Here is a 16,967-nt window from a genome sequence, read left to right as displayed (position 1 = left end):
TTTTTTGCTGTGACTATACCATGTCCACGTCTATGACTTACAACGACCGAAGAGTTAATTCAGCTCTGTGTTAGAACATTACTTCCCATCATGCTTTCAATAGGCTGTTGCCATGAGCGTGGAGAATTCAACTGCGAAGAGTACGCCATGCATCCTTTTCTACATCACTTTCCATTACCGAATGGACGCAAATTGAGGTGGAAGCAAATTACCAGCAAAAATTCTAGATGGCTGTTCGCATCAACAGTTATTAACAAATTCAAGAAAATAAATAACATTTATAGAATGTTCAGAATCTATTTAATCTATTTGGTCAAAAGAACATGATACACATATTTTCTTTTCTGTCTAGAAGACCACAGTATTGCCTTTAATGTATTGCTACCCGCGACAGCAAAACCAAATCTTCAAAACACAAAAAAACATACATTTTATTGCTAAACAACCACCTTCATTCCTTGTACAAAATCACCTTTGCAATCATACCACAGCCTCATTGCAGATATCCTTTTCGTTTTACTCTGCACCTTCATTAACCCTCTGTAGCCATTGTATCTCCAGATCAGCATCATTGCTTTCCTTGGCTGAAATGGGGATACGCCTTACTGTACCCACAGAAAGGTGGCAACAACGTCTGTAAGCATTCACAAAATCACTCATTCCAGTAGGATGAGAGCAATATCAGTACATGCTGATGAGGTTTTGGTAAGAGGAATAGGCCCGGAGGTACCTTCATAGAGATAAAACTAGTTTACAAACCATGCCAACCAATACCAACCAATACCAACCAATACCAACAAAGAATGAGTCACTTCAAGGTAAATTTTCAGGACAGCCAGGTTGCTTCTGTGAGGCTCATGAGATCAAAAACACCACCCAGAGGTTCTTCTCAAACACCACCCAGAAGTTCTTCCCAAACAACACCCACAGGTTCGCAATATAGCAAGTCATGGGCATCCGCATTAAGGTCAAAGCTTGGCACTGAAGAACTCCTCCTGATCTTTAAAATGTTCACAGGTAATATAGGTTGGTCTGTATAGTAGGCACCCACAATATGGGGAAGTCTCAAGTCGGTTCCATAGTAATAAAAATTAACTGAGACTTGAAGCACTGCCATGGTCTTAGAGTATCTGGTAATTGCCCTGGTGACACTGAAGTGGTTAGCGTTGCCATTTTTGTTTGGTTCCCAGTCAAAATCTCTATCCAACATCCAAACTCACCCAGTCTCTTGCAGACCCCCATGAGGAGGCTGCATTTGTGTTGAACGCTCCACACTTTAGAAAGTGATGTTCACAAGGTTGGTGTTGACGAAGTCTACCCCACTCCAATTTAAAGAGCTTTGGATTGAGTAGCTTTCCACCACTTCTGCTTAAGATGTATTGTATGCACCCACATCAGCATCAAGCAATCCCTCTGCCTAATGTTAAAGCTTGCGGTAGGCACCCACAGTGATATCAAAAAGTTTTGCGTTGAATATTTGTCCTTGTTTGTCCAGCAAGTAGTACAGGGGTCGGTCCTTGATCTTAAGAGGGATAGCAGAGGGCACCTCACTGCGATGGGCCATGCAGGACACATGTCGCAGAGGCACTGTGAAGGACGAACCAGAGCCAAAAAGGGCAGATGTGCAGATTGTCACCTGCTGGCCACCGCGGTGAAGGAGGACCTGGCTCACTGAGCGACGTGAAAACAAGTACCCCGCTGCCACAATCAGGGAACCTGAAACAAGGTAAAATACATGGCAGTTCAAATGAGCGCACTGAAATCACAGCAAATTTCACTCCTGCCCATGCACATTTAGAAAATTAAGCTGAAATACAGAACCCTCAATATTTCAATTCACAGCATGTGCTATACACATCACCACCTATATCAGTAACGGTGTCCTCAACTCCACTTCTTCTTGTCGAAACCAAATTTTTCTAATATTTTAAAGAACCAAATCATCACAATACACAGGGAAAGTTCACTTTCCCTCCTCTTATTTGCACATAGTTTGGGACATTCCAGAACACAAAAAGTGAAAGTGTGACAACCATGGCCTTCCATTTTTTTTCACACAGTGGGCGACAAACTTATTTTTTTTTCTGACAAGGATGGTCGGTAGTCTTGCCATCTCACGACCTTGTGGTTAATGTAGCTGTCGCCAGGAATTTGCATTTTCAATTTGAGAGGCAAGTGTTCGAGTAGCAGAGTCAAGGTTTAATGAACAGATTGGACAAGCTTTGGACAAGGTTATAAGGAAGTGGTCAAATTAGGTTACCCAATAACTACAATCATGGTGCTTTAAATTTTTTTATCTCGAAGCTTGTGATCTTCAACATATGGAACAATGACATTCATGCAATTTTGACTCGAGTAATGTAAGCTATGCGAAGCAATACCCCTCATCTCCTGATAACACGCTCTCTCTCCCTCCTGGTCTGGGAGTACAGCAGGCTTGTGATTGCAGTGTAACTGCATCATCAAACCCTTGGCTTAGTATCAAACTTTTTTTTTTTAACAAGATAGGTTTTTATTGTTTTTCATATTAGCAAGTTTACAAAAACAACAAGGAAAAAGCATGTGACCATCACCGTATGTTTTTAGGTCTCGGCTAGCGTAGGCTGCGCTTGCGCAGTTTTGCTGGCGAGATTCTATGTTTTCTAGTATGGAGCTTAAACAAGCCAGCTCTTCTCCATTGGCTGGCTTCCTAAACAGCGGCCAGCCATTGGAGAAGAGCTTTGTCTGTCACTTTAAGCCCCGTCCGTTTCAGAATGAGGGGCGTGTTTTCTCATGTTCTTTCTCTCTGACGTCATTAGTCCAAAACACGCCCACCAATCTGAAAAGGAATGGGCTTATGGACAAATGACAAGCGCTTGTTCTTCATAATGGCTGCTTTGAGTCTGTAGATTTGCCAATCTTCACCTCAATGTCCATCGCACAATTGAAACTTTCCTTTAATGGCTTGTTTAAATTTATGAATGACATGACATATTTCTAATTGTTTTCCGGAATTGACAGCAGTCTAGGATTCGAAAACACCACTATACACCTCCAGGCGGCACTCGCAGATATGCTGAGCCAACACTTCTCCTTTTGGTGAAACTTTTGCTTTTGAATTGCTTTTAGTTAAAGAAGCGGCCACATTTGATTAGCAAACATTTCCAACAATTGAAGCGTAATTGGTTCTGCAGCCCTCAATGTAGCATTTCAGTACGAAGAAAAGCTGTTTAACCCGGCTAATCATGAAGTCTACCCAAACAAAAATGTTTTGCGGAAATAATGAATAAAATATTAAATTTTTTCTTGACTATGAAAGACAAGGAGTACATTTTTAGTTCTGATTGTTGGTTAAAATCTACGGATATATTATGTAGAATTCTTTAATAAAATCTTATCGGTTTCTGAAATGTCGTCGATAGTGCAGCCAAATCGCCATCTTAACAACTCTTTGCACCCGCCGCTTCTAGTCCCCTTTTGAGGTCTACGTACGTTTACTCCTTTATGTCAGCGCTTTCACTTCTCGTTCTGTGTTGCCAATTGAGGTTGATCACTACGGTGGCTCGCTAGGTTCAGAAAGCAGCAGTGCATGCCTGCCTGGTTTTAAGTTCATGCTCGCCGGGTGCTGCTCTAAACAGTGACCATGGCGGCGGCGATCGCAGCCCGTTCCCCGCAGGGGGGGGTGGCAGGAAGGTGCTCACCCCCACCGTTGTGCAGATCAATGCATAGTTTGTAACCTAGGTACACGCTTCTTCTCCAGACCACTTTTTAGAGAGTTCGTATGTTACGATCTCACAGAGCATCAGTTGTGAGTAGGGACTCCCATAGACCATATGCGACACTCCAGTACTGACGAGTTGCATGTAGTAAGAAATGTGCTCTTCAAGCCGCCTAGGATATCAGACAAGAGCTGGATTGCAAACAGATGTTGTCCCGTGTCTATAAGGAAATTGCATTGGTGTTTCGTGCGAATGATGCCCAAATCCCCACGGCCAGAGGTAGTTGAGAGACAATGCTAGCATCTGGTTGTGCTCGTTTTTCTTGCCTCTATTGGTTGTGCTCGCTTTTCTTGCCTCTGTTCCCTGATTGTGCTTGTTTTTCTTGCCTCTGTTCCCTGGTTGTGCTTGTTTTCCTTGCCTCTGTTCCCTGGTTGTGCTTGTTCTTCTTGCCTCTGTTCCCTGGTTGTGCTCGTTCTTTCTTGCCTCTGTTACCTGGTTGTGCTCGTTCTTTCTTGCCTCTGTTCACTGGTTGTGCTCGCTTTTCTTGCCTATGTTCCCTGGTTGTGCTCGTTTATCTTGCCTCTGTTGTGCCCGTTTTCTTGCCTTCTGCCCAGATTGTGCTAGTTTTTCTTGCCTCTGTTCCCCGATTGCTCTAGTTTTTCTTGCCTCTGCTCTTGTTTTTTTTTGCCTCTGTTCCCCGATTGTGCTCATTTTCCTTGCCTCTGTTCCCTGATTGTGCTAATTTTTCTTGCCTCTGTTCCCTGGTTGTGATCGTTTTTCTTGCCTCTGTTCCCTGGTTGTGATCGTTTTTCTTGCCTCTGTTCCCTGATTGTGCTCGTTTTCTTGCCTCTGTTCCCTGGTTGTGATCGCTTTTCTTGCCTCTGTTCCCTGGTTCTGCTCGTTTTCTTGCCTCTGTTCCCTGATTGTGGTCGCTTTTCTTGCCTTCTGCCCCCTCACTGTGCTTCTTTTTCTTGCCTCTGTTCCCTGATTGTGGTGGCTTTTCCTGCCTCTGCCCCCCTGATTGTGCTCGTTTTTCTTGCCTCTGCCTCCCTGATTATGCATGTGAAAGAATATAATCATGTAAAACAGTTGATTGGTCTTAGCTGGAGACAGTTCTGACAATACAAAGTGCATGTACGTCAATGCGAGATATAAAACAAATAACAAAACTAGGTATAGAAGATCAGCACTTCACTTTAATTACTTTAGAGCTAGCGTGTGTGTGTGGCTGTGTGTGTGTGTGTGTGGCTCTGTGTGTGTGTGTGCAAATGCAATAGGTCTCGCATTTGCGAGAGATTAAGCTATTACTCTCTACTACTCTAATGCTTACCTATTGCCATAGTAAATGACAATACCATATATTTATCGGTTTAAAAAAAAACAAGAAATGGAAAAAATGACATCTGTAATGCCAATAGCTCTAACTTTAACAGAGACGAGACCATTGCATTGTAAATGCTGGTTATTTCTAAGGCTCTAAATATGGTAGAAATTAGAGGCTGTAAGGCCCATGAGAAACTAAATAAGCAATGAGAGGGAAAACAGTAACAATAGAGTAAATTCCCCCTTACCCTACCTTTCCCCGGGAAGATGTTCCTAAACTAGTGCCTTTGAGATGGGGTACGAACTATAACCATAGGGCATTCAATGCATTTCAGATTCATGTAAACGGGTCGGTGCAGCAGGTAGAACGTCGGGATCCAGGCAGGTAGTGGATCCCGACGTTCTACCTGCTGCACCGACCCGTGCTCCACCCGACAACTTCGGGATGATGTCCCTTTACCCTCCTTTGCAGAAATTTTAATGCGGACTTCCAACTCCGGACGTACCCGTCCTAAAGTTCTTCCGCTTACCGGCAGTTTCAGCCCAGCGGAATTCCTCGCTCCAATTCACCTGTTTTCGCCTCTCCCTGCAACTCAGCCGGTTTGATCATTTCTACCGAACCTTCGCGCCAGCACACCATTGAAGAAAACCAACAGAATTGTACAGGGCCCCCGAAGAAGGGCTTAGCCCGAAATGCATTGGGCCAATGAGTTGAACATTTATAAATCATGAGACGAATCATGAAATGAAATTGAAATGAATAAGTAAAGAAGATTTCTTGAAGCTACTCAAAAGCCTTTGAATTTTTATTGAACATTTGGCAGCGAGTGCTCTGGGGAGACACTTTTCTCGAGAGAACAGTGCGTCACAGATCTTCTCCAACCCAAGTACAGAGGGTTTAACCCCACGGGCACCACCCACCTAAGAAGAACTTTAAGTACACTTAGATTACTCTAGGAGTGCGTATCCCAACCACCAGATTTGGATTCGCCTTTTGTATGATACCATAATTCCTGTGATGTCACCCTAAATAGGATAAATGACAGGTCTTTCAGGATTGAGTATTCCAGTACTGTTTTAACAGTTGTCAGCACTTCTCCCCAAAAGGGTTTTAACTTTAGCCATGGCCACCTTCTATGTACCATATTCCCCCAACCATTTCCCACATTCTCGCCAGGATAGGGGACGGACCATGACACTCCCAAATATAATTCTTACTGTAAAGCAAGGTCTATTAGAGGGTTTTATACAGGGCATTTTGAATGCTTACATTGGCAGAGGTCTCACGGTTCCCAAGCCCTTGTGAGAATAGCTCATCCGTACCGTTTTTCACGTGCACTACCTTTAGGGGCCACCAGGTGTTGCATTTGAAAACCCTCACTTGCCCCTCATGATCCCAGGCATTGTCTTAGCAACCTCTGGCCTCAGAGGCTACAGGAGTACCGCTAGCAGTAGAGGGGAAGAAGGGCTATGAGAACACAGTTTACTTTTTTAAAAGCCCACATAACCCCTCCTTGTGGATTTCTTAACACTGAGGAGTCAAGGAAGCTGTGTGATATTAAAGAAAGTTATCAGGTGTAGGAAAGTGGGTTTCTGTTGCAGTAACCCCCCGCACTTCGCAAGATTTCTGATGCTAACTTAACTGAGTGTGCCCTGGGTTCCAGCCAATCAGGTCCCCAGGGGCCTGTTTTTTTTTCTCTAAACTGTCCCATTGGTTCCACAACTTGGCCCACATACAAGTCCCTTGCAAAAGGTACCAGTGTAACAATGCCCCTGTGACCAGAGAGGGTCCCTTAGGGCTGCAGCATGTATTGTGCCACCCTAAATGACCCCGCACCAAACACATACACACTGCCATTGCAGGCTAAGTGTTGCGGTGTAGCAAAACTAAGAGTCTGACATAGCACATATTCTTGGGGTGCCATGCCTACACACCACTGTCCACGGCATAGGTAAGTTACCCCAATGACATGCCTTACAGCCCTAAGGCAGGGTGCACTATATCACAGGTGAGGGCATTGCTGCATGAGCAATATTTCCCTACAGAGTCAAAGTCCATTCTTGGACACTGTAAGTGCAGTGAAGCCATTTTGAGTACATGGGTTGTGAGTTTGTCAACACGAACTCCACAGCTCCACAATAGCTTTACTGAAGACTGAGAAGTTTAGTATCAATCTTCTCGGCATAATAAACCCACACTGATGCCAGTGTTGGATTTATTATAAAATGCACTAAGGGGGCCTCATGGGGATGCCCCCGGAACAATGACCAGCTTCTACAGTCTTGGATGACTGGTCCGTACCAGCCAGCCACCACCAGACAGATTTCAGACTTCATGGGGTGACAGCCTTTGTGCTTTCAGATGTCAGAAAGAAAGCCTGCTCTGAATGGAGGTGCTTCACACCTCCCCCTTGTAGGAACAGCAACAGTTGGCGGTGAGCCTCAAAGGCTCTCACCTTATGTTATGCTGATTTGGGCAGCTCCAACTAGTGGAGATGCCCATCCCCCTGTCCTAGCCCCACTTTTAGGAGGCAGGACAGGTGGGAAAAATCAATAAAAAAGAGTGGGTGTCCACCTTTGCTTGGCACACCCGTAGGGTGACCAGGAGCTGAGGTGAACCCCCTCTCTTGAGAATTCTACATCTTGGTTTGGCGAATTGAGCCCAATAGGAATAGGGATGTGCCCCTCTCCCCAAAGGGAGGGGGCACCTAAACGGTGTAGTCATCCTAGGGGACAGTAGCCATTGGCTACTGCCCCCAGACCTCAGTAACGCCATTAAGGGCCTCCCTGAACCCTGTTCCTCAGATTCAACACCTACGAAAAAGAAGGACAGAAGAGCTGAGCAGCAGGGTTGTAGAAGACGACAACTGACTCGGCCCAGCCCTACCGGCCTATCTCCTCCTCCAGCGACCTTGCTCAAAGAAAACTGCAAGTCCCGCAGCCAGCAACTCTCCAGCAACTGCAGAAACCTGTGCTGCCTTCAATAAGGACCCTACCTCCCGTGGACATCAGTTTTGTCCTAAAAAAACAACTCCCAGCAAGGACTCCACTGACTCCTGGAAGTGCGAGTCCTCACCACTCTCCACTCCTCGCGTCGAGGTGGCCCCCTGAATTATAGACATCTCCCTGGTGATCTGGACCTGGGATCCAGAGTTGGCCGGCCTCTCCTGAACTTCCCCACAACGGCTGCAGCCTCACCTTGAGGGGTCCCCCTGACAGCTACCAGATCCGGTAAAGGAAACCAAACACCTAAAGACACCCCTGAACCCGCAGCACTCAGGCTTTGAGGTGCCCAACCAAGTTTGTCCAGACATCCCCCAACAATCCAACTTAGCTCTCAAGTCATTAGATTCCTTCAGCCAATCTTCTGGCCCGAGCCAGCAACCTTTGTCTCCGACCGAGGACCTCATTTGATTTCTATAGGGTGCCAGACACTCACTTTGCACCCGGCCACTCCAGTGCCGCTTGTGGTGTGGTGTTGGTTCTAACTTGTGGCCCCTACAGTGCTGTACTCAACTCCCACTGCCTGCGTTCCTGAATCGCAGGAACGTATATGCAACCGGTGTCTCTTGGAGGTGCTCCAATAGGCTAACATTGGGCCCAGTGTCATCTGTACCCGGCGGGCCCAGTGCCGCTGGTAGTTCAGTACCTACCTTGGTCCAACCCTTACCCAGTGTTGACCAAAACTCTGGAAGACTGAACTTGAAAGTCAAGTACTCACTGGTAATTTACTTACCTATCTTTTCTCCCATCTGATTACTTTGGTTTCTCTCTGTATTGCACTCTGTTGATCCTGATAATAATACAAAGTATCGTTTTTGCTATTGAAAAGTATTCAATGCACCTGTAAAGTATCTTGAATGCCTGCACAAACATTTTCCAACTGTATATTGAAAGTATTGTATTTTAGAGAAGTCTTCCTATCTGTAAAACTGAGTTCCTCTACTTGGTTCCTAAAATAAAAGTAACAGTAACTAAAGTAATATTTTTCAAACATTGGCCTGGAGTTAGTCATTGAGTATGTGTTCTTGCCTTGTATGAGTACGTACAACAAGTGCATTGATACTACCCTCAGATAAGTCTACATGCTCAGCCCAGCCACCACTAAATTGAGAGCAAGGTGTTATCTACTTTATCCTCGGCTATACCTTTGGGAACTGACTGGACTCTGTGCACACTAAATCTCTTTTTGGTGTAGTATATACAAAGCCAGCTTCCTACACAGGGTAAGCCCCAGTCATGACATATTTCATGTGAAGAAGTCAGAACACATTCTTGTCCTGCACCAGTTATATGAGTTGTAATGCCCTGGTGTTATATTATAGCATTGCTGATGTAAAAGGCACAAATATCTGAAGACTTCCTGCAGTTAACCGCTGAAGTTTGACAGGGGTGCATCGTCTGTTTTTTCTGTACTTGTGATAAATGCAAGTACTGTAGGTATGGATGAAGGGAATGAATGCTAAGAATGGCATATGTAAAAGTGTGTTTCATTGGAGGAAAACAACAAGCTCTTATAATTGACTAGCAGCCCGTCCCGACGTTGTCCGGGTATGAATTGCTGCCGGCCAGTAGTATATTGTTTTGTAGGATTTCCTTTTGATAGCATTTCTTATCTGTGACAGGCCTGTGAAATGCTCCAATTCACAGTGCACTGCTGATGCATTTAAGAGTGCGCGTTCAATAGTGTGTGAACTTGAGTTTCCCTACTTTATTTTTCCTTGCAATATTATATAGCGCGAACTCGACAACATGGCATGAGCACAATTTACATTACAGAAGAACACATTCATTTATGGTAGGCACGGGGAGAAAAAGCGATTTGCCTGGAATCACAGGATGTTGAGCTGATGCCGAGATTCGAACGTAGCTGCCCAGCTCTAAAGTACGCAATTCTAGAACTTGTGGCGGGAGGTGTGTCTAAAAGTGTATGTCGGTGCAGGCCATCCATGAGAGAGACCTGTGCATTTTTCAAATGGGTGGTGAAAAAATATGAGTATGTTGCTGGAGATGTGGGCCGCCGTGCCACAAATGTACTTACCGGGGAGGGTAAACACCCATTATTCCGCAACTTTCTTTCCGCATACCATCACTCCGCATACTTTCATTACGAAAGTACCATGACTCCGCAATGCCATTATAACGCATGACATTACATTTTATATGCTTTTAACACGCATACATTTACAACGAAAATCGTTGTAAATGCATGAATGGTAAAGCATGTTTTTTTTTATGTTTGGATACGGTAAGTATGGGTATAGGGGTATTGCTTTGGGGTACTGAAGTATATGTTTTGGGGTGTTTGGGTATTTTAAGGGTTCAGATATAGTTTTGGGTTATGGGGTACAGGGGTAGTTTTAGGGTTTAGGGATAGGTATGGGTTTTGGGGTACAGGGGTATTTTTAGGATTTAGGGCTAGGTTTGGGTTTAGGGGTATTTTCAGGGTTCAGGGGTAGGTTTGGGTTTTGGGGTACTTTAAGGGTTCAGGGCTAGGTTTTGGGGTACAGGGTTACATTTAGGGTTCAGGGCGAGGTTTGGGTTTTGGGGTACAGGGGTATTTTTAGGGTTCAGGTGTAGGTTCGGGTTTTGGACTACAGGGGTATTTTAGGGTTCAGGGGTAGGTTGTGGTTTTGGGGTACAGTGGTATTTTTAGGGTTCAGGGCTAGATTCGCGTTTTGGGATACAGGGGTATTTTTAGGGTTCAGGGGTAGGTTTGGGTTTTGAGGTACAGGGGTATTTATAGGGTTCAGGGCTAGGTTTGGGTTTTGGGGTACAGGGGTATTTTTAGGGTTTAGGGATAGGTTTGGGTATTGGGGTACAGGCTATATTTATAGGGTTAAGATGGGTTAGTGTTTAAGGGTGTTGGGGTATTTTAAGGAGTACGGGTGTGTTATGATTATGGGGTGCAGAGGTATTTAAAGGATGCAGGGTGGGATTAGCAGACGATATGAGACATGGCATGAAGGGCGGAACGTACCACACGCCCCCAGCACACGCCCACAACACAGACACGCCCACAAGGGACTACTTTGCTGGTACAGTTCTTTTACCTTTTAAATGTATATGGTGGGCGTCTGCATAGCCTATGTCCTTCTGCTGCAACTGCCCTTTCCAACGCTGTATTGGGTGTTGCGATTGGTGCTGTGGTTCCGGAGATTACCCGCCTCAAAGGTTTGGGCTCTCTCTTTATTATATTACTATAGATTTCCAGGAGTGTTATGTATGTAAAACGAATCTGTTACAAACTGAAGTGCATTAGTAAAGCCATGTGCAGGCCTCACTTCCGGAACGTGGAACGACACGTCTAGAGGGAGGTGCCCAGAAAGCTCTACCATGTGTCAGTGAGGGCATAACATGAGTTCTCTCAGTTGAGGAATGAGGTGCAAGGGGTAACCATTTTACTTCAAATGAGAAAGACAATTTTGCCAATCCTCAATTTTTCTTTCACAATTCATTGTTTCCAGGAGCATTACTATAATAGGATCAATTAAACTTAAACAATACTACACGGCACAGAATGTTTTATAAGGGTAAACAAAGCTTAGGACTGGATAGTGATGTCTTCGTGACATGAAGCCATATTTAATCTCCGAAGGTAAATGTGTAGGGTTGTGGGTTCCCAGTGGTGTTACAGGTAGGACATAAAGGGTTCTGTTCATGCTGTGTGGGTCCTAGTACTAAATTTGGAGGTCAGTATTTGGGTACATTGTCGCAGCTGTGTGGACACATGGAAGGCCTCTAATTCAGTTCCTGGGACAATCAGTGGTTACTGGGCAGTTATCTGGTAATTAACTATTGCCAGGGCCACAGGAATCATGCGATTGTACAGTAGCGGCAATTTTCACATAATTTTTAAATTTGACGCATTTACCACATATCCCATCTGCTGCATAATCAGCAGATTTTAACAAAAAAAAGTTACTTGCTCAAGCAGTTCAAATGTTACTACGAATGCAGCAACGTGTTGCTGCGCAGTAAAAATGCCCTTTGCAAAAGTTTTGTTTTCACCTTTCTGTAGCTTATTGCTTTATTTGGGTGTTAAACTGATACTAATGAGGTGCAACTAATGCCTTGACAGTATCAACAAGTTTAAAAAGGACAAAATCATAAAGTAATACTATCACAAAATGAGCAACACAACTCATATTTTGCCTTTTCTTGCCAGATAATTTATTCAACTCTGCCTCATAATTTGGCCCTCCCCTGCAGCAGTCCAGTAGCCCTGACTATTGCTTACTACATGTGTCCACGTGTAATAGGCATTGTTCATTGACTGTCAAGTTTTCTTGCATGGTGAGGTTGATCGTTTCAGATGTAGTCTAGGAAGAGATGAGAGTTTTGATATCTGATTTAGTGAAACACAAAAGTAATTGAGTAGTTAGGGCTATGTCATATAGATCTTTACAGTGAAACATGTAGAACAGCAAAAATAAATGCAAAAACAGGTCATAATGCCTTTAGGGATGGAATAGGGCTCTGAACAGTTTAACAGCACTTATGCACTAAAGCACTACAGCTCTGAATAAAATTGGCATCAATGCACAATGTTATTTTAATTGTGTAAGAAATATTGAAGACCTCTTTCTTAAAGCTATTTTCGCAATTGTGTCAGATTCGGTACGGGCCAGTAACATTCCAGTGCCATTTTCTTTGCTAGTAAAATTAGAGTTTTTTTCCTTGGTAAACAATTTATTCTCCAGCTTTTCAACGCTTTTTTAGCTATATGCACAGTTCATGTATAAATGTCCCACGTAATAAAAGGCCCACCAGCTGCACCAGCCAAACGGGGCACTGTGGCACATGATGGATGCACCATAGCTAACACGAGCGGTAACTAAAGTAGGTTTTACCTGCATTAGTCACGTTCTTTGCTACTTTTTCATTTTGCACTTATTTCATTGTTGTGGTGCCACATTCTGTGATTTCATCAGGGTCAATGTCATATGGCATAATTTCCGGTGATATCATATGAGGGGTGTATAATGTCACTTCCGATAACCCTGGCATTTTGGTGAATTGACATGTGTGTTTTCGCTTGCATTCTAGTACTAGCATTCTTGATTTTACAACATTAACAGGGCCACAAGTGAAGCCCCAGAATACAAAACAAAGTCTTGCGCACTTAAATGTAAATGAAACTCGAAAGCTCTGCATTAGAGCCCAAGACAACCTTGGTACGAAATTGATTCAGACGAACGTCGGGTCAGAGACTAAATGTCCCGTATTCATCTGGACAGTCCCAGTTCTTCCGCGTATGTCCCATGGGTGGTATAGTGCACCACCAGGTGCTATAACACCCAAAAATACCAAACGCAGAACATCTGTTCCCACCATCATACCTCTTCTATGTTGCAATGTGCTGTCAATTAAGTCATCTGTGCACACAAAAAGAACTCCAGACCTGTCTTGCACCTTATAAATTAGCACGTCACAGTTTGTTCTTTCTCATAACTTTGTAACCATACTCTGTAGTCTCCAGACAATGTATTGCGTTTACTGCGTTCAGCTGTGCTCACAGGGCAGCATAGTTGTTGCAAATGGGGCAAAGATAATGTTATATTCTCATTACCGTCCCAGGATAATTATGGGACCGTTTTTAATTTACCAAACGGTAAAACACAGGGGAAACATTTTAATTTAGGGTGTTAGAGCAATACAATGGGCTGCTTCCCTGAGGGTGCAGCAGTACACAAAAAAGCATCTTACCGATTGTGAAACAGGAGAGGGTGAACCCGTAGCGCCATAACCTGGAACCCAAGTTCAGCTGGTTTCCCCCTGCGCTAGTGTTGCTGGTCTCCTTGGCGCTGCTCGCCTCTGGCGGGTTGTTTTCCTCCGCGCTGCTGTCGTGAATGCCTGACGCTTTGGCACGACCCCCCTCGGTGTCCCTAAGTGCACTAAACCCGTAGTGCCCGAGGTAAGCCCAGAAGCCACCCTGGCCGAGACAAAACAGACCCACGAGGCGGAAGAAACGTCGCCGGTGGTGCTGGAATATGACTAAGTCCCGAGGTGGTTGCGTTTCAGGGTGGCCTCTGGCACCATGCTGACCCCCTAATAATCTAGTAAAACCTAAGCGAGTCCTTTTGCAACAGAGGAGAGTAAACCTGGCTTCGGCGTGCAGAAGGGCACCCATGACGACTTCTGTCAGAACTTGAAAGTACACGGTTGTTTATAGTCAGACCCGCTGCATGCACAAGTCGGGTGTGCGGAAGGTCATGGAAACAGAGAACAGACAAGCAATAGTTATGTACAGTAATGTCAAGAAAGCATTATAATGCGTTAACTTTAAAAGTGGCGGCAGTTTTAGTTTAGAATAAATATGTGAACTAGACAATCACAATTCTTGAGCTTGTTGACATATAGAAAAGCGTCTCAATTGCGGCTATTTCCTTAGAAACAGAGAAGGACATATAATTACGCGACAGAGAACTGCCATCTTGGAACGGGGAGGAACCATTTTTGTCGCGACCATCGTTAAACGGGAGAACGTCACGCTTGGGGGTAGGTCCTATCGAAAATAGGCTTTTACAATTTAAAACCTACGAAATGACAACATTCTAAATTCGGAGAAGAGGCTTGGATTATGCTTTCTTTAATGTGCACACTCAATTGCTATTTAAACAGTGATAATAAAGTATTTGGAAAAAAACACAAATCCCATGAATCTTTACATGTATTTAATTTCACAGAATATAAAAGTGTGAAGAGAGCTTCTTGATAAATTTAAGTAAACTCCATCACCAATGCGGACATCTTTGTCATAGGAATGGTGTTTCTTCAGGACCAAAAAATATATGTTCCCTTCCCCTGAATTCGCAAAGGCTGGCCCCCGTAGGGGGCTAGGGAGCCGTCGGCATAACCCAGCGGCGAGCCCCCCACAAGGCAGAAGGGGGGGAGACGGCCCAGGAAACACCAGGCAAGGGCGGGAAAACGGGGTCTCCACAGAGAGCAGGGGGAACCCCAGAAGGTGCCCGGCGCGTCCCCCCCTTTTTCTTCTCGCCCGCGCCACGGCCAATGGGGGGGGCAGGCGATGTTCAAACCCCCCAATGAAGGGGGGCCCTATACCAAAGGCAGGCTGGGGGGACATATAAGCGCGCTCCTCCCAGAGATACTCCTATGTACAGGAGCAGGGGGAGCAGCACGGCGCGCCAGGAATCTTGTGCGGAATTTCGGAGAAGCAAACGACGGCGACGCGTGCAGCCCCACGTTAGGAAGGATTAACGGCTGGGGCAGGAAACCGGCCTCTACGGCCGACCAAACACCTGAGGGCACTTCGGGTGAAGCGACCAGAGCCCACAGGGACGAAGCAGACCTACCTGGTGGAAACAGCCAGCACCAGGCACCTCACGACCAGCCGAACCGCCAGACCACGACCGGAGCCCACCCGGCGGGGGCGGGAAGCGGGAGCCCACAGGCAACGCCCGGAGCCCACCCGGTATCGCCCGACCAGGCAGAGGCCCGCCGACACCAACCAGAGCCCACCCGGTGGGGGCGGGAAGCAGCAGCTCACGGACGACAACCGGAGCCCACCCGGTATCGCCCAACCGATTGGAAACCCGCCGACAACGACCGGAGCCCACCCGGTTAAGCGGGAAGACTCGGCGCGCAGGCATCAGACCGGAGCCCACCCGGTGTTGCCTGATCGTGGGAAGCCCGCCCGCGACGACCGGACCCCACCCGGCGGGGGCGGGAAAGCAGCAGGACACCAGCATCGCGACCGGAGCCCTCCCCCGCCCCGGTGCCCCGCGCTTACCTCGCTGCATAGGCTGACGGCGGGGAGGAAGCGCATCTGCAAGCGAGGAGAGGAGAGTCCTTTCGGGATCAGGGCCCGGCAACAGCAGCGGACGCCCTCTAGTGGAGGACACGTGCGCACTCACGGCGAAACATCAACAAGCATTGGCAAACTTGCAGTTTTTGGGGGCAAACTATAGCAAACAGCATTTGCAGACTTGTCGTTTTTGGTGCACAAGAGACAGTGGCTGCACCCCGCTGTGGAGGGCCACGTAAGGCGGGGACTTGATCATTTGGTTGGTGCATAAGAATCAGCGGCTGCACCCCGCTGCCAAGGGCCATAACTGCCAGGTTTGGTGCAAGGCATCTGGCAGCAGCACCACGCACAGAGAGCACACCCCCAGCCAGGAGGGATGGCCAAGAAAGGGGGCACGAGGAAGGGCCAGGAGGAGTTGAATGACCTGCTGTGGAAGATACGCGTGGCATCAGAGGCACAAGGAGAGGGATGGCTGCAAGAGCCACTTAACCGCGACCCGGACGAGGGGACGAGTGGGGCACGGCGCAACGCGACCACGCCCCCCGCAGCAAAAAGGAGCAGGAGGGCACCAGCGAAGCTAGCGGATGCGGCACTAACCAAGAGAGCGCCGAAAAAGATGCAGCCAACTGCAGCCAGCACGGCGGTGGTGGGACCGGACCAAGGGACCAGCGACACCCCAACCAATGGTGAGCATATTAGCACAGTCATACAGGAGTGTTGCAAAGCAATGGCGCCACTGTTGTTACAAGGGTTGGGTGTCCAGAACACAGGGGGCGTGAGGGCACAGCCGAGCGAGGGTCAAGGGACAGGGCGACCAGAGGGAGCTGCAACCCCGCAGTGGGAAGGAGCCACAGGGGCCCCCTGGTACTTACTCAACCCGGGCGCGGCAGCAACAGATAATAGAGCAAACCACAGCCATCCCAGGGGGCGAGGGGGGTCACCCACAGCAGCATGGGGGGATGTCCAGCGGCTGAGCGGACTTCCTAATACCGCAGCGATAGCAGGGGCCTACGCCAGACCCTCCGCGGGCCCCGCCTCCTTGACCACTAGTGCGACAGGACTGGCCAGCCTAATCCCCTTGGCAGTAAGGGAAAGAATATGGCGGAAGGAGTTCATAGATATCTTCTCGCTATTAGAGATACAGTTGGAAGGGCTAGACCTGACCACATGTGACAAGA

The 16,967-nt window shown here is 46.7% G+C and overlaps 1 protein-coding gene across 1 annotated transcript; it reads right to left on the bottom strand.

Annotated features, from left to right (window-relative positions):
* Positions 1-277: 277 nt before the first annotated feature.
* TMEM223 (transmembrane protein 223) lies at positions 278-14,227 on the bottom strand. The gene is made up of 2 exons (XM_086938122.1): positions 13,731-14,227; positions 278-1,716 (listed from the first exon to the last, which is right to left on the bottom strand). Exons 1-2 carry the CDS (start codon positions 14,152-14,154, stop codon positions 1,424-1,426), a joined length of 717 nt encoding a protein of 238 aa, XP_086794248.1. The 5' UTR covers positions 14,155-14,227; the 3' UTR covers positions 278-1,423.
* Between the last annotated feature and the right edge of the window lie 2,740 nt (positions 14,228-16,967).

The sequence above is a fragment of the Lissotriton vulgaris genome, chromosome 9 (assembly GCF_964263255.1).
Source record: "Lissotriton vulgaris chromosome 9, aLisVul1.2, whole genome shotgun sequence".
NCBI lineage: Eukaryota > Metazoa > Chordata > Amphibia > Caudata > Salamandridae > Lissotriton > Lissotriton vulgaris.
Note: the sequence above shows the minus strand (reverse complement) of the source record. Positions and strands in the feature narration are given on the sequence as shown.

Coding starts and splice junctions, on each gene's coding strand:
- TMEM223 (XM_086938122.1), bottom strand. CDS start 14,154: ATGGGTGCCCTTCTGCACGCCGAAGCCAGGTTTACTCTCCTCTGTTGC. Junction 1,717..13,730: donor CCTCTCCTGTTTCACAATCG/GTAAGATGCTTT, acceptor ACCTTGTTTCAG/GTTCCCTGATTGTGGCAGCG.